Source organism: Salvelinus fontinalis, chromosome 16, assembly GCF_029448725.1.
Source record: "Salvelinus fontinalis isolate EN_2023a chromosome 16, ASM2944872v1, whole genome shotgun sequence".
NCBI classification, from domain to species: domain Eukaryota; kingdom Metazoa; phylum Chordata; class Actinopteri; order Salmoniformes; family Salmonidae; genus Salvelinus; species Salvelinus fontinalis.
In genome coordinates this window covers 26,124,292-26,149,513 of record NC_074680.1, presented here as the reverse complement: position 1 = coordinate 26,149,513, position 25,222 = coordinate 26,124,292, and the positions used below count along the sequence as shown (strand labels likewise).

Sequence of the window (25,222 nt, the reverse complement as noted above, 5' to 3'; positions counted from 1 at the left end):
TCGAGCTCTGAGCTCTCTATGGCTCTTTTAATGCCTCATCGTTGTTTTTATTAGATGTTGACGAATGTGCTACACCTGTGTGCCCCGCGGGAATTTGCACCAATTCCGAAGGTTCCTACTCATGCAAGAACTGCCGACCTGGATTCCAGCGATCAGCGGATGGACAGAGATGTGAAGGTATGGAACCCGTACAACCTTAAGCATTTCAGGCAACACACTGAAAGATCATCATCCACCATAGACAGATATAGCATGTCAGACAGTGTGTAGCATCCTACTGTTCATTCTTCATGTCAATCTGTCATTTTGTTCCAGATGTGGATGAGTGCTCCAAGGCAGACATGTGTCTGGGAGGGGTATGTGCCAACACAGAGGGCTCCTTCACCTGCACCCGCTGTAAAGACGGATACAGGGTGTCCCAGGACAGGCAGAGGTGTGAGGGTGAGTCCAGCCAAAGCCTTCCCCAGCTGGAACATTAACCCACGCCTTCTGTAAAGGATGCCCTTTGCGTGCATCAACTGTATAACTGTCTCTATTACTGTGATCTAGGTGTGTCTTAGAACTGTAACGCAATACTTGTATATACTTTGTTTGCCAATAGTAATTCATGTCTGTGCTGGTCTGGTGTCTCCTCCAGATATTGATGAGTGCCAGTCTGGGTCTGTGTGTGCTAACGGGATCTGTCTGAACTCTGAGGGCTCCTTCTCCTGCATCACCTGTCCCTCAGGCTACAGCGTCTCCCTAGACGGAGAGCTGTGTGAAGGTCGGTCCATTCTCCCTGAAACCACATCTAATGGTCCGTCAAAGGAGTGGTGTTTTACTTAATAGACCGTATTGGTGTTTTACAGATATTGATGAGTGTGAGCTGCCCACTACGTGCCCCAGGGGAACATGCACCAACACTGAGGGTTCCTTCACCTGCACCACCTGTGGGTCAGGCTATAGAGTGACTGAGGATGGGCTGGAGTGTGATGGTGAGTCTTGGACGCATTTCCTGCTTACATGTGAGTTGGTGTGTGCGTGCGTGCCTGAGTTTGTGCATTTGTGTGCGTTAGCAGGCCGTGTGTTACCAAGTGCTCAATGAGCATGTTAGGCTCTGCCCTCTGCCCTGCCTGTGACAGATGTGAGAGAGTGTGCCAGGTAACGCCCCCATTGGGCTCTGCGTGACTCCAGCCAAGCATCTCTCCCACATCGCCTTTTGTTAACAGCAGGCTCAGGTTGTCTGTAAATGATGTCAGGTGTGACGGCTTGGACCCAAAGCCCGTCTCCTTAACTAAAGATCCCAAAATACTCCTCCCAGACATCACATCATAACTGGGTCCTGCATCCCTCTCCCTCTGGCACCATCCATCTGATCCGCGTTCAAAAGAAAGAGACATGGGCTTCAAATAAAACACAGTGAAGTCAGCCTGTCCCACGGATAGATCAGCTGGGGAGATAGATGTGTTGACAGTGGAACTTTATGCCATATCAATTCGAAACTGATCAAAATGATTACATGTGGCATGTAGTCATGTTCTCCACCAGGCATTATATCCTCTGCTACAGTTCAGGTATGTAGTTAACTGGCCTTCTCTCTCTGTTTCTCTGTGCTGTTGTTCAGATGTGGATGAGTGCTTGGTGGCTAACGTGTGCCCAGGCCAGCTGTGTAGGAACAGTCCTGGATCCTTCTCCTGCAGCAGCTGTGGGACTGGCTTTACCCTGTCTGAGGACGGCTCCCACTGCCAGGGTAAGACTGTCTAACCTCTGGAACACACTCACCTCCGCCCTCCTATTCTTCTCCCCAAGATGAACAGCACAGATCCAGTTCATACTCTAATGTCATTCAATGGAAGGGTGGATCGAGACTAGGAAGAAGATCTCCTTTTTGAAATGTTTTTGCCCTGGGAAAATCCTGAAAACAAGTCCAAGTCAGACTTTGATTGGATTTTAATGGATGTCTTCATGCCAGGGAAAGATTAACGGCTTAATTTGAAATGAAACCAACCACTCCCCAGCTCCTACGCAGCCAGCACAAACTGTGGAACTCCTCTGTTGACCCACAGGCAAACCAAAAGCCGTTCCATTCACTTAACAATGGCCTTCACTATTTCCCCCATCAGAAATACAATCTGTACCAGAGCAAGGAATTTCCAATGATCACATAACAGAGAGCCATGAGTGTTTGTTGATACAGTAATTATACACCACCTGTAATAGCTTGCTGTTTTGGAATAGATGCCTGTCCTGCATACTTCTCTCCACCCTTTTTAATAAAGCACTGTCAGTGCAAGCTAATAAAGGAGGCTTTGCTTACTGTACGTGCAGACAAACTCCTTGCGTTCAGCCATTAGTCATGTTATCAGGCCAGAGGCAAACTGAGAGACGGACTCCTTGCGTTCAGTCATTAGTCATGTTATCAGGCCAGAGGCAGACTGAGAGACGGACTCCTTGCGTTCAGCCATTAGTCATGTTATCAGGCCAGAGGCAGACTGAGAGACTGACTCCTTGCATTCAGCCATTAGTCATGTTACCAGGTCAGAGGCAGACTGAGAGACGGACTCCTTGCGTTCAGCCATTAGTCATGTTGTCAGGCCAGAGGCAGACTGAGAGACTGACTCCTTGCATTCAGTCATTAGTCATGTTATCAGGCCAGAGGTAGACTGAGAGACAGACTCCTTGCATTCAGCCATTAGTCATGTTATCAAGCCAGAGGCAGACTGAGAGACGGACTCCTTGCGTTCAGCCATTAGTCATGTTATCAGGCCAGAGGCAAACTGAGAGACGGACTCCTTGCGTTCAGTCATTAGTCATGTTATCAGGCCAGAGGCAGACTGAGAGACGGACTCCTTGCGTTCAGCCATTAGTCATGTTATCAGGCCAGAGGCAGACTGAGAGACTGACTCCTTGCATTCAGCCATTAGTCATGTTATCAGGTCAGAGGCAGACTGAGAGACGGACTCCTTGCGTTCAGCCATTAGTCATGTTGTCAGGCCAGAGGCAGACTGAGAGACTGACTCCTTGCATTCAGTCATTAGTCATGTTATCAGGCCAGAGGTAGACTGAGAGACAGACTCCTTGCATTCAGCCATTAGTCATGTTATCAAGCCAGAGGCAGACTGAGAGACGGACTCCTTGCATTCAGCCATTAGTCATGTTATCAGGCCAGAGGCAGACTGAGAGACTGGCTCCTTGCATTCAGCCATTAGTCATGTTATCAGGCCAGAGGCAGACTGAGAGACTGACTCCTTGCATTCAGCCATTAGTCATGTTATCAAACCAGAGGCAGACTGAGAGACTGACTCCTTGCGTTCAGCCATTAGTCATGTTTTCAGGCCAGAGGCAGACTGAGAGACGGACTCCTTGCATTCAGCCATTAGTCATGTTTTCAGGCCAGAGGCAGACTGAGAGACTGACTCCTTGCGTTCAGCCATTAGTCATGTTATCAAACCAGAGGCAGACTGAGAGACGGACTCCTTGCATTCAGCCATTAGTCATGTTATCAGGCCAGAGGCAGACTGAGAGACTGACTCCTTGCATTCAGTCATTAGTCATGTTGTCAGGCCAGAGGCAGACTGAGAGAACAGCTCCTTGCATTCAGCCATTAGTCATGTTATCAGGCCAGAGGCAGACTGAGAGACTGACTCCTTGCATTCAGCCATTAGTCATGTTGTCAGGCCAGAGGCAGACTGAGAGACTGACCCCTTGCATTCAGCCATTAGTCATGTTATCAGGCCAGAGGCAGACTGAGAGACTGACTCCTTGCATTCAGCCATTAGTCATGTTATCAAACCAGAGGCAGACTGAGAGACTGACTCCTTGCATTCAGCCATTAGTCATGTTTTCAGGCCAGAGGCAGACTGAGAGACTGACTCCTTGCATTCAGCCATTAGTCATGTTATCAGGCCAGAGGCAGACTGAGAGACTGACTCCTTGCATTCAGCCATTAGTCATGTTGTCAGGCCAGAGGCAGACTGAGAGAACAGCTCCTTGCATTCAGCCATTAGTCATGTTATCAGGCCAGAGGCAGACTGAGAGACTGGCTCCTTGCATTCAGCCATTAGTCATGTTATCAGGCCAGAGGCAGACTGAGAGACTGGCTCCTTGCATTCAGCCATTAGTCATGTTATCAGGCCAGAGGCAGACTGAGAGACTGACTCCTTGCATTCAGTCATTAGTCATGTTATCAAACCAGAGGCAGACTGAGAGACTGACTCCTTGCATTCAGCCATTAGTCATGTTATCAGGCCAGAGGCAGACTGAGAGACTGACTCCTTGCATTCAGTCATTAGTCATGTTATCAGGCCAGAGGCAGACTGAGAGACTGACTCCTTGCGTTCAGCCATTAGTCATGTTTTCAGGCCAGAGGCAGACTGAGAGAACAGCTCCTTGCATTCAGCCATTAGTCATGTTATCAGGCCAGAGGCAGACTGAGAGACTGACCCCTTGCGTTCAGCCATTAGTCATGTTATCAAACCAGAGGCAGACTGAGAGACTGGCTCCTTGCATTCAGCCATTAGTCATGTTATCAGGCCAGAGGCAGACTGAGAGACTGACTCCTTGCATTCAGTCATTAGTCATGTTATCAGGCCAGAGGCAGACTGAGAGACTGACTCCTTGCGTTCAGCCATTAGTCATGTTTTCAGGCCAGAGGCAGACTGAGAGACGGACTCCTTGCATTCAGCCATTAGTCATGTTTTCAGGCCAGAGGCAGACTGAGAGACTGACTCCTTGCGTTCAGCCATTAATCATGTTATCAAACCAGAGGCAGACTGAGAGACGGACTCCTTGCATTCAGCCATTAGTCATGTTATCAGGCCAGAGGCAGACTGAGAGACTGACTCCTTGCATTCAGCCATTAGTCATGTTATCAGGCCAGAGGCAGACTGAGAGACTTGCTCCTTGCATTCAGTCATTAGTCATGTTATCAGGCCAGAGGCAGACTGAGAGACTGACTCCTTGCATTCAGCCATTAGTCATGTTATCAGGCCAGAGGTAGACTGAGAGACAGACTCCTTGCATTCAGCCATTAGTCATGTTATCAAGCCAGAGGCAGACTGAGAGACGGACTCCTTGCGTTCAGCCATTAGTCATGTTATCAGGCCAGAGGCAAACTGAGAGACGGACTCCTTGCGTTCAGTCATTAGTCATGTTATCAGGCCAGAGGCAGACTGAGAGACGGACTCCTTGCGTTCAGCCATTAGTCATGTTATCAGGCCAGAGGCAGACTGAGAGACTGACTCCTTGCATTCAGCCATTAGTCATGTTATCAGGTCAGAGGCAGACTGAGAGACGGACTCCTTGCGTTCAGCCATTAGTCATGTTGTCAGGCCAGAGGCAGACTGAGAGACTGACTCCTTGCATTCAGTCATTAGTCATGTTATCAGGCCAGAGGTAGACTGAGAGACAGACTCCTTGCATTCAGCCATTAGTCATGTTATCAAGCCAGAGGCAGACTGAGAGACGGACTCCTTGCATTCAGCCATTAGTCATGTTATCAGGCCAGAGGCAGACTGAGAGACTGGCTCCTTGCATTCAGCCATTAGTCATGTTATCAGGCCAGAGGCAGACTGAGAGACTGACTCCTTGCATTCAGCCATTAGTCATGTTATCAAACCAGAGGCAGACTGAGAGACTGACTCCTTGCGTTCAGCCATTAGTCATGTTTTCAGGCCAGAGGCAGACTGAGAGACGGACTCCTTGCATTCAGCCATTAGTCATGTTTTCAGGCCAGAGGCAGACTGAGAGACTGACTCCTTGCGTTCAGCCATTAGTCATGTTATCAAACCAGAGGCAGACTGAGAGACGGACTCCTTGCATTCAGCCATTAGTCATGTTATCAGGCCAGAGGCAGACTGAGAGACTGACTCCTTGCATTCAGTCATTAGTCATGTTGTCAGGCCAGAGGCAGACTGAGAGAACAGCTCCTTGCATTCAGCCATTAGTCATGTTATCAGGCCAGAGGCAGACTGAGAGACTGACTCCTTGCATTCAGCCATTAGTCATGTTGTCAGGCCAGAGGCAGACTGAGAGACTGACCCCTTGCATTCAGCCATTAGTCATGTTATCAGGCCAGAGGCAGACTGAGAGACTGACTCCTTGCATTCAGCCATTAGTCATGTTATCAAACCAGAGGCAGACTGAGAGACTGACTCCTTGCATTCAGCCATTAGTCATGTTTTCAGGCCAGAGGCAGACTGAGAGACTGACTCCTTGCATTCAGCCATTAGTCATGTTATCAGGCCAGAGGCAGACTGAGAGACTGACTCCTTGCATTCAGCCATTAGTCATGTTGTCAGGCCAGAGGCAGACTGAGAGAACAGCTCCTTGCATTCAGCCATTAGTCATGTTATCAGGCCAGAGGCAGACTGAGAGACTGGCTCCTTGCATTCAGCCATTAGTCATGTTATCAGGCCAGAGGCAGACTGAGAGACTGGCTCCTTGCATTCAGCCATTAGTCATGTTATCAGGCCAGAGGCAGACTGAGAGACTGACTCCTTGCATTCAGTCATTAGTCATGTTATCAAACCAGAGGCAGACTGAGAGACTGACTCCTTGCATTCAGCCATTAGTCATGTTATCAGGCCAGAGGCAGACTGAGAGACTGACTCCTTGCATTCAGTCATTAGTCATGTTATCAGGCCAGAGGCAGACTGAGAGACTGACTCCTTGCGTTCAGCCATTAGTCATGTTTTCAGGCCAGAGGCAGACTGAGAGAACAGCTCCTTGCATTCAGCCATTAGTCATGTTATCAGGCCAGAGGCAGACTGAGAGACTGACCCCTTGCGTTCAGCCATTAGTCATGTTATCAAACCAGAGGCAGACTGAGAGACTGGCTCCTTGCATTCAGCCATTAGTCATGTTATCAGGCCAGAGGCAGACTGAGAGACTGACTCCTTGCATTCAGTCATTAGTCATGTTATCAGGCCAGAGGCAGACTGAGAGACTGACTCCTTGCGTTCAGCCATTAGTCATGTTTTCAGGCCAGAGGCAGACTGAGAGACGGACTCCTTGCATTCAGCCATTAGTCATGTTTTCAGGCCAGAGGCAGACTGAGAGACTGACTCCTTGCGTTCAGCCATTAATCATGTTATCAAACCAGAGGCAGACTGAGAGACGGACTCCTTGCATTCAGCCATTAGTCATGTTATCAGGCCAGAGGCAGACTGAGAGACTGACTCCTTGCATTCAGCCATTAGTCATGTTATCAGGCCAGAGGCAGACTGAGAGACTTGCTCCTTGCATTCAGTCATTAGTCATGTTATCAGGCCAGAGGCAGACTGAGAGACTGACTCCTTGCATTCAGCCATTAGTCATGTTATCAGGCCAGAGGCAGACTGAGAGACTGGCTCCTTGCATTCAGTTATTAGTCATGTTGTCAGGCCAGAGGCAGACTGAGAGACTGACTCCTTGCGTTCAGCCATTAGTCATGTTATCAAACCAGAGGCAGACTGAGAGACGGACTCCTTGCATTCAGCCATTAGTCATGTTATCAGGCCAGAGGCAGACTGAGAGACTGACTCCTTGCATTCAGTCATTAGTCATGTTGTCAGGCCAGAGGCAGACTGAGAGAACAGCTCCTTGCATTCAGCCATTAGTCATGTTATCAGGCCAGAGGCAGACTGAGAGACTGACCCCTTGCGTTCAGCCATTAGTCATGTTGTCAGGCCAGAGGCAGACTGAGAGACTGACTCCTTGCATTCAGCCATTAGTCATGTTATCAGGCCAGAGGCAGACTGAGAGACTGACTCCTTGCATTCAGCCATTAGTCATGTTATCAAACCAGAGGCAGACTGAGAGACTGACTCCTTGCATTCAGCCATTAGTCATGTTTTCAGGCCAGAGGCAGACTGAGAGACTGACTCCTTGCGTTCAGCCATTAGTCATGTTGTCAGGCCAGAGGCAGACTGAGAGACTGACTCCTTGCATTCAGTCATTAGTCATGTTATCAGGCCAGAGGTAGACTGAGAGACAGACTCCTTGCATTCAGCCATTAGTCATGTTATCAAGCCAGAGGCAGACTGAGAGACGGACTCCTTGCATTCAGCCATTAGTCATGTTATCAGGCCAGAGGCAGACTGAGAGACTGGCTCCTTGCATTCAGCCATTAGTCATGTTATCAGGCCAGAGGCAGACTGAGAGACTGACTCCTTGCATTCAGCCATTAGTCATGTTATCAAACCAGAGGCAGACTGAGAGACTGACTCCTTGCGTTCAGCCATTAGTCATGTTTTCAGGCCAGAGGCAGACTGAGAGACGGACTCCTTGCATTCAGCCATTAGTCATGTTTTCAGGCCAGAGGCAGACTGAGAGACTGACTCCTTGCGTTCAGCCATTAGTCATGTTATCAAACCAGAGGCAGACTGAGAGACGGACTCCTTGCATTCAGCCATTAGTCATGTTATCAGGCCAGAGGCAGACTGAGAGACTGACTCCTTGCATTCAGTCATTAGTCATGTTGTCAGGCCAGAGGCAGACTGAGAGAACAGCTCCTTGCATTCAGCCATTAGTCATGTTATCAGGCCAGAGGCAGACTGAGAGACTGACTCCTTGCATTCAGCCATTAGTCATGTTGTCAGGCCAGAGGCAGACTGAGAGACTGACTCCTTGCATTCAGCCATTAGTCATGTTATCAGGCCAGAGGCAGACTGAGAGACTGACTCCTTGCATTCAGCCATTAGTCATGTTATCAAACCAGAGGCAGACTGAGAGACTGACTCCTTGCATTCAGCCATTAGTCATGTTTTCAGGCCAGAGGCAGACTGAGAGACTGACTCCTTGCATTCAGCCATTAGTCATGTTATCAGGCCAGAGGCAGACTGAGAGACTGACTCCTTGCATTCAGCCATTAGTCATGTTGTCAGGCCAGAGGCAGACTGAGAGAACAGCTCCTTGCATTCAGCCATTAGTCATGTTATCAGGCCAGAGGCAGACTGAGAGACTGACCCCTTGCGTTCAGCCATTAGTCATGTTATCAAACCAGAGGCAGACTGAGAGACTGGCTCCTTGCATTCAGTCATTAGTCATGTTATCAAACCAGAGGCAGACTGAGAGACTGGCTCCTTGCATTCAGTCATTAGTCATGTTATCAGGCCAGAGGCAGACTGAGAGACGGACTCCATGCGTTCAGCCATTAGTCATGTTATCAGGCCAGAGGCAGACTGAGAGACGGACTCCATGCGTTCAGCCATTAGTCATGTTATCAGGCCAGAGGCAGACTGAGAGACTGGCTCCTTGCATTCAGCCATTAGTCATGTTATCAGGCCAGAGGCAGACTGAGAGACTGGCTCCTTGCATTCAGCCATTAGTCATGTTATCAGGCCAGAGGCAGACTGAGAGACTGACTCCTTGCATTCAGTCATTAGTCATGTTATCAAACCAGAGGCAGACTGAGAGACTGACTCCTTGCATTCAGCCATTAGTCATGTTATCAGGCCAGAGGCAGACTGAGAGACTGACTCCTTGCATTCAGTCATTAGTCATGTTATCAGGCCAGAGGCAGACTGAGAGACTGACTCCTTGCGTTCAGCCAATAGTCATGTTTTCAGGCCAGAGGCAGACTGAGAGAACAGCTCCTTGCATTCAGCCATTAGTCATGTTATCAGGCCAGAGGCAGACTGAGAGACTGACCCTTTGCGTTCAGCCATTAGTCATGTTATCAAACCAGAGGCAGACTGAGAGACTGGCTCCTTGCATTCAGCCATTAGTCATGTTATCAGGCCAGAGGCAGACTGAGAGACTGACTCCTTGCATTCAGTCATTAGTCATGTTATCAGGCCAGAGGCAGACTGAGAGACTGACTCCTTGCGTTCAGCCATTAGTCATGTTTTCAGGCCAGAGGCAGACTGAGAGACGGACTCCTTGCATTCAGCCATTAGTCATGTTTTCAGGCCAGAGGCAGACTGAGAGACTGACTCCTTGCGTTCAGCCATTAGTCATGTTATCAAACCAGAGGCAGACTGAGAGACGGACTCCTTGCATTCAGCCATTAGTCATGTTATCAGGCCAGAGGCAGACTGAGAGACTGACTCCTTGCATTCAGCCATTAGTCATGTTATCAGGCCAGAGGCAGACTGAGAGACTTGCTCCTTGCAATCAGTCATTAGTCATGTTGTCAGGCCAGAGGCAGACTGAGAGACGGACTCCTTGCGTTCAGCCATTAGTCATGTTATCAGGCCAGAGGCAGACTGAGAGACTGACTCCATGCGTTCAGCCATTAGTCATGTTATCAGGCCAGAGGCAGACTGAGAGACTGACTCCTTGCATTCAGCCATTAGTCATGTTATCAGGCCAGAGGCAGACTGAGAGAACAGCTCCTTGCATTCAGTCATTAGTCATGTTATCAAACCAGAGGCAGACTGAGAGACTGACTCCTTGCATTCAGCCATTAGTCATGTTATCAGGCCAAAGGCAGACTGAGAGAACAGCTCCTTGCATTCAGCCATTAGTCATGTTATCAGGCCAGAGGCAGACTGAGAGACTGACCCCTTGCGTTCAGCCATTAGTCATGTTATCAAACCAGAGGCAGACTGAGAGACGGACTCCTTGCATTCAGCCATTAGTCATGTTATCAGGCCAGAGGCAGACTGAGAGACGGACTCCTTGCGTTCAGCCATTAGTCATGTTATCAGGCCAGAGGCAGACTGAGAGACTGACTCCTTGCGTTCAGCCATTAGTCATGTTGTCAGGCCAGAGGCAGACTGAGAGACTGACTCCTTGCATTCAGTCATTAGTCATGTTATCAGGCCAGAGGCAGACTGAGAGAACAGCTCCTTGCATTCAGCCATTAGTCATGTTATCAGGCCAGAGGCAGACTGAGAGACTGACCCCTTGCGTTCAGCCATTAGTCATGTTATCAAACCAGAGGCAGACTGAGAGACTGGCTCCTTGCATTCAGTCATTAGTCATGTTATCAGGCCAGAGGCAGACTGAGAGACGGACTCCTTGCATTCAGCCATTAGTCATGTTATCAGGCCAGAGGCAGACTGAGAGACTGACCCCTTGCGTTCAGCCATTAGTCATGTTGTCAGGCCAGAGGCAGACTGAGAGACGGACCCCTTGCGTTCAGCCATTAGTCATGTTGTCAGGCCAGAGGCAGACTGAGAGACTGACTCCTTGCATTCAGTCATTAGTCATGTTATCAGGCCAGAGGCAGACTGAGAGACGGACTCCTTGCATTCAGCCATTAGTCATGTTATCAGGCCAGAGGCAGACTGAGAGACTGACTCCTTGCATTCAGCCATTAGTCATGTTATCAGGCCAGAGGCAGACTGAGAGACTGGCTCCTTGCATTCAGCCATTAGTCACGTTGTCAGGCCAGAGGCAGACTGAGAGACTGACTCCTTGCATTCAGCCATTAGTCATGTTGTCAGGCCAGAGGCAGACTGAGAGACTGACTCCTTGCATTCAGCCATTAGTCATGTTATCAGGCCAGAGGCAGACTGAGAGACTGGCTCCTTGCATTCAGCCATTAGTCACGTTGTCAGGCCAGAGGCAGACTGAGAGAACAGCTCCTTGCATTCAGTCATTAGTCATGTTATCAGGCCAGAGGCAGACTGAGAGAACAGCTCCTTGCATTCAGTCATTAGTCATGTTTTCAGGCCAGAGACAGACTGAGAGAACAGCTCCTTGCATTCAGCCATTAGTCATGTTATCAGGCCAGAGACAGACTGAGAGAACAGCTCCTTGCATTCAGTCATTAGTCATGTTGTCAGGCCAGAGACAGACTGAGAGAACAGCTCCTTGCATTCAGTCATTAGTCATGTTGTCAGGCCAGAGACAGACTGAGAGAACAGCTCCTTGCATTCAGTCATTAGTCATGTTGTCAGGCCAGAGGCAGACTTAGAGAACAGCTCCTTGCATTCAGTCATTAGTCATGTTGTCAGGCCAGAGGCAGACTGAGAGACTGGCTCCTTGCATTCAGCCATTAGTCATGTTGTCAGGCCAGAGACAGACTGAGAGAACAGCTCCTTGCATTCAGTCATTAGTCATGTTGTCAGGCCAGAGACAGACTGAGAGAACAGCTCCTTGCATTCAGTCATTAGTCATGTTGTCAGGCCAGAGGCAGACTGAGAGACGGACTCCTTGCATTCAGTCATTAGTCATGTTATCAGGCCAGAGGCAGACTGAGTAAACAGCTCCTTGCATTCAGTCATTAGTCATGTTATCAGGCCAGAGGCAGACTGAGAGACTGGCTCCTTGCATTCAGTCATTAGTCATGTTGTCAGTCCAGAGGCAGACTGAGAGACTGACTCCTTGCATTCAGCCATTAGTCATGTTATCAGGCCAGAGGCAGACTGAGAGAACAGCTCCTTGCATTCAGCCATTAGTCATGTTATCAGGCCAGAGGCAGACTGAGAGACTGGCTCCTTGCATTCAGTCATTAGTCATGTTATCAGGCCAGAGGCAGACTGAGAGACGGACTCCTTGCATTCAGCCATTAGTCATGTTATCAGGCCAGAGGCAGACTGAGAGACTGACCCCTTGCGTTCAGCCATTAGTCATGTTGTCAGGCCAGAGGCAGACTGAGAGACTGACCCCTTGCGTTCAGCCATTAGTCATGTTGTCAGGCCAGAGGCAGACTGAGAGACTGACTCCTTGCATTCAGTCATTAGTCATGTTATCAGGCCAGAGGCAGATTGAGAGACGGTCTCCTTGCATTCAGCCATTAGTCATGTTATCAGGCCAGAGGCAGACTGAGAGACTGACCCCTTGCGTTCAGCCATTAGTCATGTTGTCAGGCCAGAGGCAGACTGAGAGACTGACTCCTTGCATTCAGCCATTAGTCATGTTATCAGGCCAGAGGCAGACTGAGAGACTGGCTCCTTGCATTCAGCCATTAGTCACGTTGTCAGGCCAGAGGCAGACTGAGAGACTGACTCCTTGCATTCAGCCATTAGTCATGTTGTCAGGCCAGAGGCAGACTGAGAGACTGACTCCTTGCATTCAGCCATTAGTCATGTTATCAGGCCAGAGGCAGACTGAGAGACTGGCTCCTTGCATTCAGCCATTAGTCACGTTGTCAGGCCAGAGGCAGACTGAGAGAACAGCTCCTTGCATTCAGTCATTAGTCATGTTATCAGGCCAGAGGCAGACTGAGAGAACAGCTCCTTGCATTCAGTCATTAGTCATGTTATCAGGCCAGAGACAGACTGAGAGAACAGCTCCTTGCATTCAGTCATTAGTCATGTTGTCAGGCCAGAGACAGACTGAGAGAACAGCTCCTTGCATTCAGTCATTAGTCATGTTATCAGGCCAGAGGCAGACTGAGAGAACAGCTCCTTGCATTCAGTCATTAGTCATGTTATCAAACCAGAGGCAGACTGAGAGACTGACTCCTTGCATTCAGCCATTAGTCATGTTATCAGGCCAAAGGCAGACTGAGAGAACAGCTCCTTGCATTCAGCCATTAGTCATGTTATCAGGCCAGAGGCAGACTGAGAGACTGACCCCTTGCGTTCAGCCATTAGTCATGTTATCAAACCAGAGGCAGACTGAGAGACGGACTCCTTGCATTCAGCCATTAGTCATGTTATCAGGCCAGAGGCAGACTGAGAGACGGACTCCTTGCGTTCAGCCATTAGCCATGTTGTCAGGCAAGAGGCAGACTGAGAGACGGACTCCTTGCGTTCAGCCATTAGTCATGTTATCAGGCCAGAGGCAGACTGAGAGACTGACTCCTTGCGTTCAGCCATTAGTCATGTTGTCAGGCCAGAGGCAGACTGAGAGACTGACTCCTTGCATTCAGTCATTAGTCATGTTATCAGGCCAGAGGCAGACTGAGAGACTGACTCCTTGCATTCAGTCATTAGTCATGTTGTCAGGCCAGAGACAGACTGAGAGAACAACTCCTTGCATTCAGTCATTAGTCATGTTATCAGGCCAGAGGCAGACTGAGAGACTGGCTCCTTGCATTCAGTCATTAGTCATGTTGTCAGGCCAGAGGCAGACTGAGAGACTGACTCCTTGCATTCAGCCATTAGTCATGTTATCAGGCCAGAGGCAGACTGAGAGAACAGCTCCTTGCATTCAGCCATTAGTCATGTTATCAGGCCAGAGGCAGACTGAGAGACTGACCCCTTGCGTTCAGCCATTAGTCATGTTATCAAACCAGAGGCAGACTGAGAGACTGGCTCCTTGCATTCAGTCATTAGTCATGTTATCAGGCCAGAGGCAGACTGAGAGACGGACTCCTTGCATTCAGCCATTAGTCATGTTATCAGGCCAGAGGCAGACTGAGAGACTGACCCCTTGCGTTCAGCCATTAGTCATGTTGTCAGGCCAGAGGCAGACTGAGAGACGGACCCCTTGCGTTCAGCCATTAGTCATGTTGTCAGGCCAGAGGCAGACTGAGAGACTGACTCCTTGCATTCAGTCATTAGTCATGTTATCAGGCCAGAGGCAGACTGAGAGACGGACTCCTTGCATTCAGCCATTAGTCATGTTATCAGGCCAGAGGCAGACTGAGAGACTGACCCCTTGCGTTCAGCCATTAGTCATGTTGTCAGGCCAGAGGCAGACTGAGAGACTGACTCCTTGCATTCAGCCATTAGTCATGTTATCAGGCCAGAGGCAGACTGAGAGACTGGCTCCTTGCATTCAGCCATTAGTCACGTTGTCAGGCCAGAGGCAGACTGAGAGACTGACTCCTTGCATTCAGCCATTAGTCATGTTGTCAGGCCAGAGGCAGACTGAGAGACTGACTCCTTGCATTCAGCCATTAGTCATGTTATCAGGCCAGAGGCAGATTGAGAGACTGGCTCCTTGCATTCAGCCATTAGTCACGTTGTCAGGCCAGAGGCAGACTGAGAGAACAGCTCCTTGCATTCAGTCATTAGTCATGTTATCAGGCCAGAGGCAGACTGAGAGAACAGCTCCTTGCATTCAGTCATTAGTCATGTTTTCAGGCCAGAGACAGACTGAGAGAACAGCTCCTTGCATTCAGCCATTAGTCATGTTATCAGGCCAGAGACAGACTGAGAGAACAGCTCCTTGCATTCAGTCATTAGTCATGTTGTCAGGCCAGAGACAGACTGAGAGAACAGCTCCTTGCATTCAGTCATTAGTCATGTTGTCAGGCCAGAGACAGACTGAGAGAACAGCTCCTTGCATTCAGTCATTAGTCATGTTGTCAGGCCAGAGGCAGACTGAGAGAACAGCTCCTTGCATTCAGTCATTAGTCATGTTGTCAGGCCAGAGGCAGACTGAGAGACTGGCTCCTTGCATTCAGCCTTTAGTCATGTTGTCAGGCCAGAGACAGACTGAGAGAACAGCTCCTTGCATTCAGTCATTAGTCATGTTGTCAGGCCAGAGACAGACTGAGAGAACAGCTCCTTGCATTCAGTCATTAGTCATGTTGTCAGGCCAGAGGCAGACTGAGAGACGGACTCCTTGCATTCAGTCATTAGTCATGTTATCAGGCCAGAGGCAGACTGAGTAAACAGCTCCTTGCATTCAGTCATTAGTCATGTTATCAGGCCAGAGGCAGACTGAGAGACTGGCTCCTTGCATTCAGTCATTAGTCATGTTGTCAGTCCAGAGGCAGACTGAGAGACTGACTCCTTGCATTCAGCCATTAGTCATGTTATCAGGCCAGAGGCAGACTGAGAGAACAGCTCCTTGCATTCAGCCATTAGTCATGTTATCAGGCCAGAGGCAGACTGAGAGACTGACCCCTTGCGTTCAGCCATTAGTCATGTTATCAAACCAGAGGCAGACTGAGAGACTGGCTCCTTGCATTCAGTCATTAGTCATGTTATCAGGCCAGAGGCAGACTGAGAGACGGACTCCTTGCATTCAGCCATTAGTCATGTTATCAGGCCAGAGGCAGACTGAGAGACTGACCCCTTGCGTTCAGCCATTAGTCATGTTGTCAGGCCAGAGGCAGACTGAGAGACTGACCCCTTGCGTTCAGCCATTAGTCATGTTGTCAGGCCAGAGGCAGACTGAGAGACTGACTCCTTGCATTCAGTCATTAGTCATGTTATCAGGCCAGAGGCAGATTGAGAGACGGACTCCTTGCATTCAGCCATTAGTCATGTTATCAGGCCAGAGGCAGACTGAGAGACTGACCCCTTGCGTTCAGCCATTAGTCATGTTGTCAGGCCAGAGGCAGACTGAGAGACTGACTCCTTGCATTCAGCCATTAGTCATGTTATCAGGCCAGAGGCAGACTGAGAGACTGGCTCCTTGCATTCAGCCATTAGTCACGTTGTCAGGCCAGAGGCAGACTGAGAGACTGACTCCTTGCATTCAGCCATTAGTCATGTTGTCAGGCCAGAGGCAGACTGAGAGACTGACTCCTTGCATTCAGCCATTAGTCATGTTATCAGGCCAGAGGCAGACTGAGAGACTGGCTCCTTGCATTCAGCCATTAGTCACGTTGTCAGGCCAGAGGCAGACTGAGAGAACAGCTCCTTGCATTCAGTCATTAGTCATGTTATCAGGCCAGAGGCAGACTGAGAGAACATCTCCTTGCATTCAGTCATTAGTCATGTTATCAGGCCAGAGACAGACTGAGAGAACAGCTCCTTGCATTCAGCCATTAGTCATGTTATCAGGCCAGAGACAGACTGAGAGAACAGCTCCTTGCATTCAGTCATTAGTCATGTTGTCAGGCCAGAGACAGACTGAGAGAACAGCTCCTTGCATTCAGTCATTAGTCATGTTGTCAGGCCAGAGGCAGACTGAGAGACTGACTCCTTGCATTCAGTCATTAGTCATGTTGTCAGGCCAGAGACAGACTGAGAGAACAGCTCCTTGCATTCAGTCATTAGTCATGTTGTCAGGCCAGAGGCAGACTGAGAGAACAGCTCCTTGCATTCAGTCATTAGTCATGTTGTCAGGCCAGAGGCAGACTGAGAGACTGGCTCCTTGCATTCAGCCATTAGTCATGTTGTCAGGCCAGAGACAGACTGAGAGAACAGCTCCTTGCATTCAGTCATTAGTCATGTTGTCAGGCCAGAGACAGACTGAGAGAACAGCCTCTTGCATTCAGTCATTAGTCATGTTGTCAGGCCAGAGGCAGACTGAGAGACGGACTCCTTGCATTCAGTCATTAGTCATGTTATCAGGCCAGAGGCAGACTGAGTAAACAGCTCCTTGCATTCAGTCATTAGTCATGTTATCAAACCAGAGGCAGACTGAGAGACTGACTCCTTGCATTCAGCCATTAGTCATGTTATCAGGCCAGAGGCAGACTGAGAGAACAGCTCCTTGCATTCAGCCATTAGTCATGTTATCAGGCCAGAGGCAGACTGAGAGACGGACTCCTTGCATTCAGCCATTAGTCATGTTATCAGGCCAGAGGCAGACTGAGAGACTGACCCCTTGCGTTCAGCCATTAGTCATGTTGTCAGGCCAGAGGCAGACTGAGAGACTGACCCCTTGCGTTCAGCCATTAGTCATGTTGTCAGGCCAGAGGCAGACTGAGAGACTGACTCCTTGCATTCAGTCATTAGTCATGTTATCAGGCCAGAGGCAGACTGAGAGACTTGCTCCTTGCATTCAGTCATTAGTCATGTTGTCAGGCCAGAGGCAGACTGAGAGACGGACTCCTTGCATTCAGCCATTAGTCATGTTATCAGGCCAGAGGCAGACTGAGAGACTGACTCCTTGCGTTCAGCCATTAGTCATGTTGTCAGGCCAGAGGCAGACTGAGAGACGGACTCCTTGCATTCAGTCAGTAGTCATGTTATCAGGCCAGAGGCAGACTGAGAGAACAGCTCCTTGCATTCAGCCATTAGTCATGTTATCAGGCCAGAGGCAGACTGAGAGACTGACCCCTTGCGTTCAGCCATTAGTCATGTTATCAAACCAGAGGCAGACTGAGAGACTGGCTCCTTGCATTCAGTCATTAGTCATGTTATCAGGCCAGAGGCAGACTGAGAGACGGACTCCTTGCATTCAGCCATTAGTCATGTTATCAGGCCAGAGGCAGACTGAGAGACTGACCCCTTGCGTTCAGCCATTAGTCATGTTGTCAGGCCAGAGGCAGACTGAGAGACTGACCCCTTGCGTTCAGCCATTAGTCATGTTGTCAGGCCAGAGGCAGACTGAGAGACTGACCCCTTGCGTTCAGCCATTAGTCATGTTGTCAGGCCAGAGGCAGACTGAGAGACTGACCCCTTGCGTTCAGCCATTAGTCATGTTGTCAGGCCAGAGACAGACTGAGAGAACAGCTCCTTGCATTCAGTCATTAGTCATGTTGTCAGGCCAGAGACAGACTGAGAGAACAGCTCCTTGCATTCAGTCATTAGTCATGTTATCAGGCCAGATGCAGACTGAGAGACTGGCTCCTTAGGCTAGATCTGACCTTACTCATGTTATGATGCTCTCTCTCTTTTCTCTCTTCCCCCTCTCTGTCTCCATCTTTCTCTCCTCTTGCTCTTTCTTTCTTTCTTTCTTTCTTTCTTTCTTTCTTTCTTTCTTTCTTTCTCTCTCTCTCTCTCTGTCTCTGTTTCTCTCTCTCTCTTTCTTTCTCTCTCTCTTTCTCTCCTCTCTCTCTCTCCCCTCTCTCTGTCTCCATCTCTCTTCTGTCTCTTTCCTCTCTTTCTCTCCTCTCTCTCTCTCTCTCTCTCTCTCTCTCTCTCTCTCTCTCTCTCTCTCTCTCTCTCTCTCTCTCTCTCTCTCTCTCTCTCTCTCTCTCTCTCTCTCTCTCTCTATCTCCCTCAGAAATAAATGAGTGCCTGTCCCCAGGAGTTTGTCCCATGGGCGTTTGCAGCAACACAGAGGGCTCCTACTCCTGTATGACCTGTGACCTTGGCTTCACGCTGGCGCCCAATGGGCTCACCTGTGAAGGTACTACTTTTTTACTTGGGACTAAACTCTAATGACCCTTCACTCCTGCTGGAGGTTCTTCTCTTATGCTGATGATTTATTTGTAGTCAGTCACAGCTCTGCGTGGTAGACGAGTACCTGCAGATCACTGGAGGCTGGAACGGAGCAAATGGAATGGCATCAAACATCTGAAAACTATGTGTATGATGTATTTGATACCATTCCACTGATTCCGCTCCAGTCATTACCACAAGCCCATCCTCCCCAATTAAGGTGCCACCAACATCGTGTGCAGTAGATGCGATTTGAGTCGTCATAATTCCCTGATATAAAAGATGAGAATTATGTACATTCATGTGGTAGGTTGTGAAACTTTCCTTGAAGTTTTGCCCGCTTTATTTGGAGGACAAATTGAGGACCCACTTGGATTAAGACCTAATGACCTCCCAGCTGTGGTGGGAATGTGTCACGCTACATTACGCACTGTGTGTGTCTGTGTACCCCGGCAGACATCAACGAGTGTGAGGACCACGGTCTGTGTCTGGCAGGACAGTGTACCAACAACCCTGGTTCATACAGCTGCTCCTGTCCCCCGGGCCTGGAGATGGTGGACGGGACATCTTGCAGAGGTACACACACTCACACCCTCTCTCTTAGGATGGGGGGGTGACATCCTCTCCTGTTCAGCTGTGTGTGTATTGATGAACTGTCCTTGATTAACTATCCGATTAGCCTGTCATGTTGTCATGTTTGCCTCTGTGTGTGTGTGTGTATGTATTACAGATGTGGATGAGTGTCAGTCTGGGGGGATCTGTGGAGATGGGGACTGTCTAAACACAGAGGGTTCCTACCTCTGCATCTGCCCTGATGGATACACCACAGGCACCACAGATGGAATTGGCTGCCAAGGTGAGAGAGAACAATATATACTGTTTATAACTACCAACTGGTTTGAATGTATTACCACAATTAGGACAAGCCACAAGCCCCTCTCCTGTCTGGGTGAGGGCAGATAGTGCATGCAGAGGGCAGCTTGTACTCCCTGACCCTGTCTCTCTCAGGGCTGACCCCTCTCCCCCCTGACCCCCCCCCCCCCCTCCCCCTGCTCCTGCTCTGGGGTGCCTGGGTGTCCACTTGTTCCCCAGACCAGTTAGGCAGCAGTCATCAAACCCAGCCATTGTTTCTAACAGGCCATGGCCAGACATCAACCGTCTCACTGCTCCCCCTCTCTCAGCTCCACTGGACCAGGTTTGATGTCATTCCAGCCGCACCCATTGCCCTGGTCACAACAGAGGGGGGAAAATGCTGCTCCTAATTGTTGGCAAGAGAGCTAGCTAGCCTTTCACTGAAACCTTCTGGAGCATTAGCTGTCAAAATACAGAGGAATGGAACCCTCTGGGAGAATCAATATGAAGGGAACATAACTCAGGCTAAATGTCTGACCTGCGTATTATTGATTCTGGTACCTAGAGTTAGCATAGCCTGGATGAAAAAACATTGGGCAGTACACTGAGCATGTTATCAGCTCTAGAGTGATGTGAAGCAGGTAAGCATCGAGCAGCAGGCTAGGCTGCCCCTCCCCAGTACCCAGTGCTGATGGCTGGGCTCTCCCTGATGTCCCCTGTGCTGTGGCCATGTACTACAGCACCACACCAGTGAGCAAGGCAGACCCAACCTGCACACTCCCCTGGCCCTCTGCCACAGCAAATATTGCCCTTTAATTATCCTATAAATCAGAACCTGGGTATATTTTCATGCCGTCTGCTGTTGTGTGTGCAGCGCTGACACAATGAAAGCCAGGCCTCTCTGCCATGGGCCCTGCAGGGAGAGGAGAGGGGGTACATGGGAAGGAGGGGGTCAGGTGAGCCCAGAGTGTTTGGTCCTCTGTTTGGAACACAGGTGGACTGGCTGGATAGATGGTTGCTTATAGGGCTATGGGCACTTTCACTGTCTGGGACTCAACAGTGGACATAGGACTAATATAAATCACAAAGATGAACGAATCACTTGTCAATATAGCATAACCTGCCATGTAGCTCTGTTTGAGATAAATCATTGCTATAAATGTTTGTTATTGAATCATATAGTTATTAAACTGGAACATACATTTGGGTGTTTACCTAGGCACTTCTCAGACTGTTTTGTTCCCTGTACCTCCATACATGTGTTTACTATCTACCTTGAGAGATTTGTCTCATTATCAGCCCTTGGCAGAAGAAGAGGGGCTTTTCATTCGTGTTCTATTTTTGTTGCTTTTCTGCCTTGCCCCCACTTATTATTCAGTCCAAATACCTTGTAAGTTATGTTGTAATGTGGCAATTATCCACCAATCTACATTTAATCAAGCATAAAGCCATCATTATAAATGTTTTACTAGTCGGAGTGAATGTTCCCAGACCAATAGCTAACCCAGCAAACCGGGAACATCCCCAGGACATTATCTAAGATTCCCATTAAGTTTTAGTAAAGATTTGATCTAACATTAGGATTATAACATCCGAAAAACATTCAAAGAATATTTTTGATAACCAAATCTTATTTTTTCAGTATATAACCATGGCAGTATGGTCAATCGTTAGCCTTCTTAGACATAACTAACCCAGGGATATACTGTTAACTGGGTTATTCAACATCACTTCACTCATACTCTTTATATGATGCGTACTTCTGGGCCATAATTACAAGGTATCCAAGACTATGAGGGCTGATCTAGGATCACTTTTGTTTTTTAGTTCATGAAAAATAACATAGCTGGGACCATATCAAGCTTCTCAAATTAGGAATTATATCGGGTGTGTTAAAAAAAAAGTTAAACAGTACATTTTTTCAGAATGTTTTATTTTCTACAGTTAATCTAAATTCTGCCTGGATTTCTATATCTAAATTAAATAAAGACATCCTCTCTTCTAGTAGATTATATCTGAGCCTCAATATCACCGTATTTTTTTCCTTCAAAAGAACATGGTTAAAGAATATGTGGGATTGAACCTACAATCTTCAGATCTACAGCAAGATCATCAACCCTTGTTGTATAATCACCAACCCTCGTTGTATAATCACCAACCCTTGTTGTATAATCACCAACCCTCGTTGTATATTCATCAACCCTCGTTGTATAATCATCAACCCTAATCATCAACCCTCGTTGTATAATCACCAACCCTCGTTGTATAATCACCAACCCTCGTTGTATAATCATCAACCCTAAACATCAACTCTTGGTGTATAATCATAAACCCTTGTTGTATAATCATCAACACTCGTTGTATAATCATCAACCCTAATCATCAACCCTCGTTGTATAATCACCAACCCTCGTTGTATAATCATCAACCCTAATCATCAACCCTCGTTGTATAATCATCAACCCTAATCATCAAACCTCGTTGTATAATCATCAACCCTAATCATAAACCCTCGTTGTATAATCATCAACCCTAATCATCAACCCTCGTTGTATAATCATCAACCCTCGTTGTATAATCATCAACCCTAATAATCAACCCTCGTTGTATAATCACCAACCCTCGTTGTATAATCATCAACCCTCGTTGTATAATCATCAACCCTAATCATCAAATTCGTTGTATAATCATCAACCCTAATCATCAACCCTCGTTGTATAATCATCAACCCTCGTTGTATAATCATCAAAACCTCGTTGTATAATCATCAACCCTCGTTGTATAATCATCAACCCTCGTTGTATAATCATAAACCCTCGTTGTATAATCATCAACACTCGTTGTATAATCATCAACCCTAATCATCAACCCTCGTTGTATAATCATCAACCCTAATCATCAACCTCGTTGTATAATCATCAACCCTAATCATAAACCCTCGTTGTATAATCATCAACCCTAATCATCAACCCTCGTTGTATAATCATCAACCCTCGTTGTATAATCATCAACCCTAATAATCAACCCTCGTTGTATAATCACCAACCCTCGTTGTATAATCATCAACCCTCGTTGTATAATCATCAACCCTAATCATCAAACTCGTTGTACAATCATCAACACTAATCATCAATCCTCGTTGTATAATCATCAACCCTTGTTGTATAATCATAAAAACCTTGTTGTATAATCATCAACCCTCGTTGTTCAACCCTCGTTGTATAATCATCAACCCTCGTTGTATAATCATCAACCCTCGTTGTATAATCATCAACCCTCGTTGTATAATCATCAACCCTCGTTGTATAATCATCAACCCTCGTTGTATAATCATCAAAACCTCGTTGTATAATCATCAAAACCTCGTTGTATAATCATCAACCCTCGTTGTATAATCATCAACCCTCATTGTATAATCATCAAAACCTTGTTGTATAATCATCAAAACCTCGTTGTATAATCATCAACCCTCGTTGTATAATCATCAAAACCTCGTTGTATAATCATCAACCCTCGTTGTATAATCATCAACCCTCGTTGTATAATCATCAAAACCTTGTTGTATAATCATCAAAACCTCGTTGTATAATCATCAACCCTCGTTGTATAATCATCAAAACCTCGTTGTATAATCATCAACCCTCGTTGTATAATCATCAAACCTCGTTGTATAATCATCAGTCCTCGTTGTATAATCATCAAAACCTCGTTGTATAATCATCAACCCTCGTTGTATAATCATCAACCCTCGTTGTATAATCATCAACCCTCATTGTATAATCATCAAACCTCGTTGTATAATCATCAGCACGACTGGACAGTTTTTGTGTTATGAGAAAATTTGCCAGAACCTATCTAAAGTTCTGGGAACTTGCCTAGAACAAATTCTTGTTTGCTGGGAAGGTACATAGTTTTTTTTTCATATTTCCTGTTTGCCAGTACAGTAAAGTGTTCCAAATGGGCAGTGTATCTTACTCTCAGACAAACCCTTGACAGCACACATTATTTTTCTTCATGCTAAAAGACAATGAGATTCTCAGTGGGTGGACTGATTCATATTGTACCAAAGGAGATAATACTTCAAGACTGTAATCAACATAGAAAACTTAACAATCATTTCCTTTCACACTTTCCTCTCCATTTGTCTCTTTTTCTCTCGGTCGCACTCTTCCCTCGTCTCTCTCTTTTACTCTCTCTCTCCCCCCTCTCATCCTCCTTTCTCCTCCAGATGTTGATGAGTGCAGCAAGGATGGCGTGTGCTCCCATGGTCAGTGTCTAAACATGGATGGCTCCTACATCTGCCTCTGTGAGACTGGCTTCAAGTACTCTGCAGACACAGCCGACTGTGAGGGTAAGAACCCTCTACCAACCTCATACCTCCCTCACTCTTCCCACAACAAGCCACTGCTTCTGCCCCAACTGAAACACTACATTGTCACAACATTTCAGCAGAATTAATAGAATGTTCTGGTCCATTTAGACCAGAGTTCGCATCCCGGTGTGACACGTTGCCTATGATTGATTATGTAGCTGTAATCAGTTTGGTTTCAGTGGTGACGTTCCCTCAGCGAGAGAGTCCAATCCTGGCTCAGAGGCTTTCCTCTGGCTGTAGCCTTGCGTAAGGGAGCTCCCAGTGACTGGAGCTCTCCTTCCCATCTCCCCTTTGGGGGGTGAATTAACCCATTGTGGGATGGAGGTGATTCTCCCTCTGGAACGTCTCCCTTTGCTCCTTCACACGTTTTTCAGTTGCTGTAAAATATTGCTCTTGGCCATGCTGCTGCTGAGCAGCACCACAGGTCTCCTGGCCAGGCCTACTCATGCTGGGGGAGCTATTGTGTTGCCTATTAGGAGTAGGGTTGCTGTGTGTCAGTCCATGTGTGCGTGTGCATGCATGTATGACATAAGCACATGTTTATCTCAGGGCTCCTGGCCGGGCCTACTCATGCTGGAGATCTATGCTGCTGTGAGAGGTGGAGGATAGGATTGATATGTGTATGACATTAGAACATCTTCTGTCTCTCTCCACAGATCAGAATGAGTGTAAGGAGTTTGGTAGCTCAGTGTGTGGCACCTGGCGCTGTGAGAACACCATTGGCTCATACCGATGCTTCATGGGCTGCCAGCCTGGCCTGTACGGACAGGACAACCCAGACTGTGGTAAGTAAGAGTGGACACACAGGCGCTGTGCTTAGTCAACAGGTAATGTACTTACTTAATGGATAGCTGAAGGCACCCGAGTATCAGCCTCACTGCTCATTTACCTTGGGGTGGGAGAGGACAGGGCAGTGGTCTGAAAGAAGTACTCTGCATTGTCTCGATAGCCCCCCAGCCCACCCCCACCATACAGAGATACTGATATCACTCTGGCACGCATACACAAAGAGGCTCGTGTGAATCAAACGCTATCAAGTGCACTGGGCCTTCCTGGCCAGGGGTGCATAGAAAGGGGAAATGGGCCCTGAAATTGGGCCATTTAGAAAGGGAGCAGCGGTGTCATCCGAGGCAGTGTTTGAGGCCCGTCTGATAACAGGGCCAGGTCTCATCCTCCAGACAATGGGGCT

At 47.9% G+C, this 25,222-nt stretch overlaps 1 protein-coding gene across 3 annotated transcripts in view; it reads left to right on the top strand.

Annotated features, from left to right (window-relative positions):
• The window catches only part of LOC129812876 (latent-transforming growth factor beta-binding protein 2-like), a 167,554-nt gene that overhangs the window by 122,405 nt on the left and 19,927 nt on the right, over positions 1 to 25,222 (top strand). For all 3 annotated transcript variants that reach the window (XM_055864824.1, XM_055864826.1, XM_055864823.1), the window contains 10 exons: positions 55 to 177; positions 316 to 441; positions 638 to 763; positions 849 to 974; positions 1,604 to 1,729; positions 18,652 to 18,777; positions 19,266 to 19,385; positions 19,540 to 19,665; positions 23,890 to 24,012; positions 24,690 to 24,818. In XM_055864824.1, the coding sequence (XP_055720799.1) occupies positions 55 to 177; positions 316 to 441; positions 638 to 763; positions 849 to 974; positions 1,604 to 1,729; positions 18,652 to 18,777; positions 19,266 to 19,385; positions 19,540 to 19,665; positions 23,890 to 24,012; positions 24,690 to 24,818 (1,251 nt within the window). The remainder of the gene's footprint in view (positions 1 to 54; positions 178 to 315; positions 442 to 637; positions 764 to 848; positions 975 to 1,603; positions 1,730 to 18,651; positions 18,778 to 19,265; positions 19,386 to 19,539; positions 19,666 to 23,889; positions 24,013 to 24,689; positions 24,819 to 25,222) is intronic.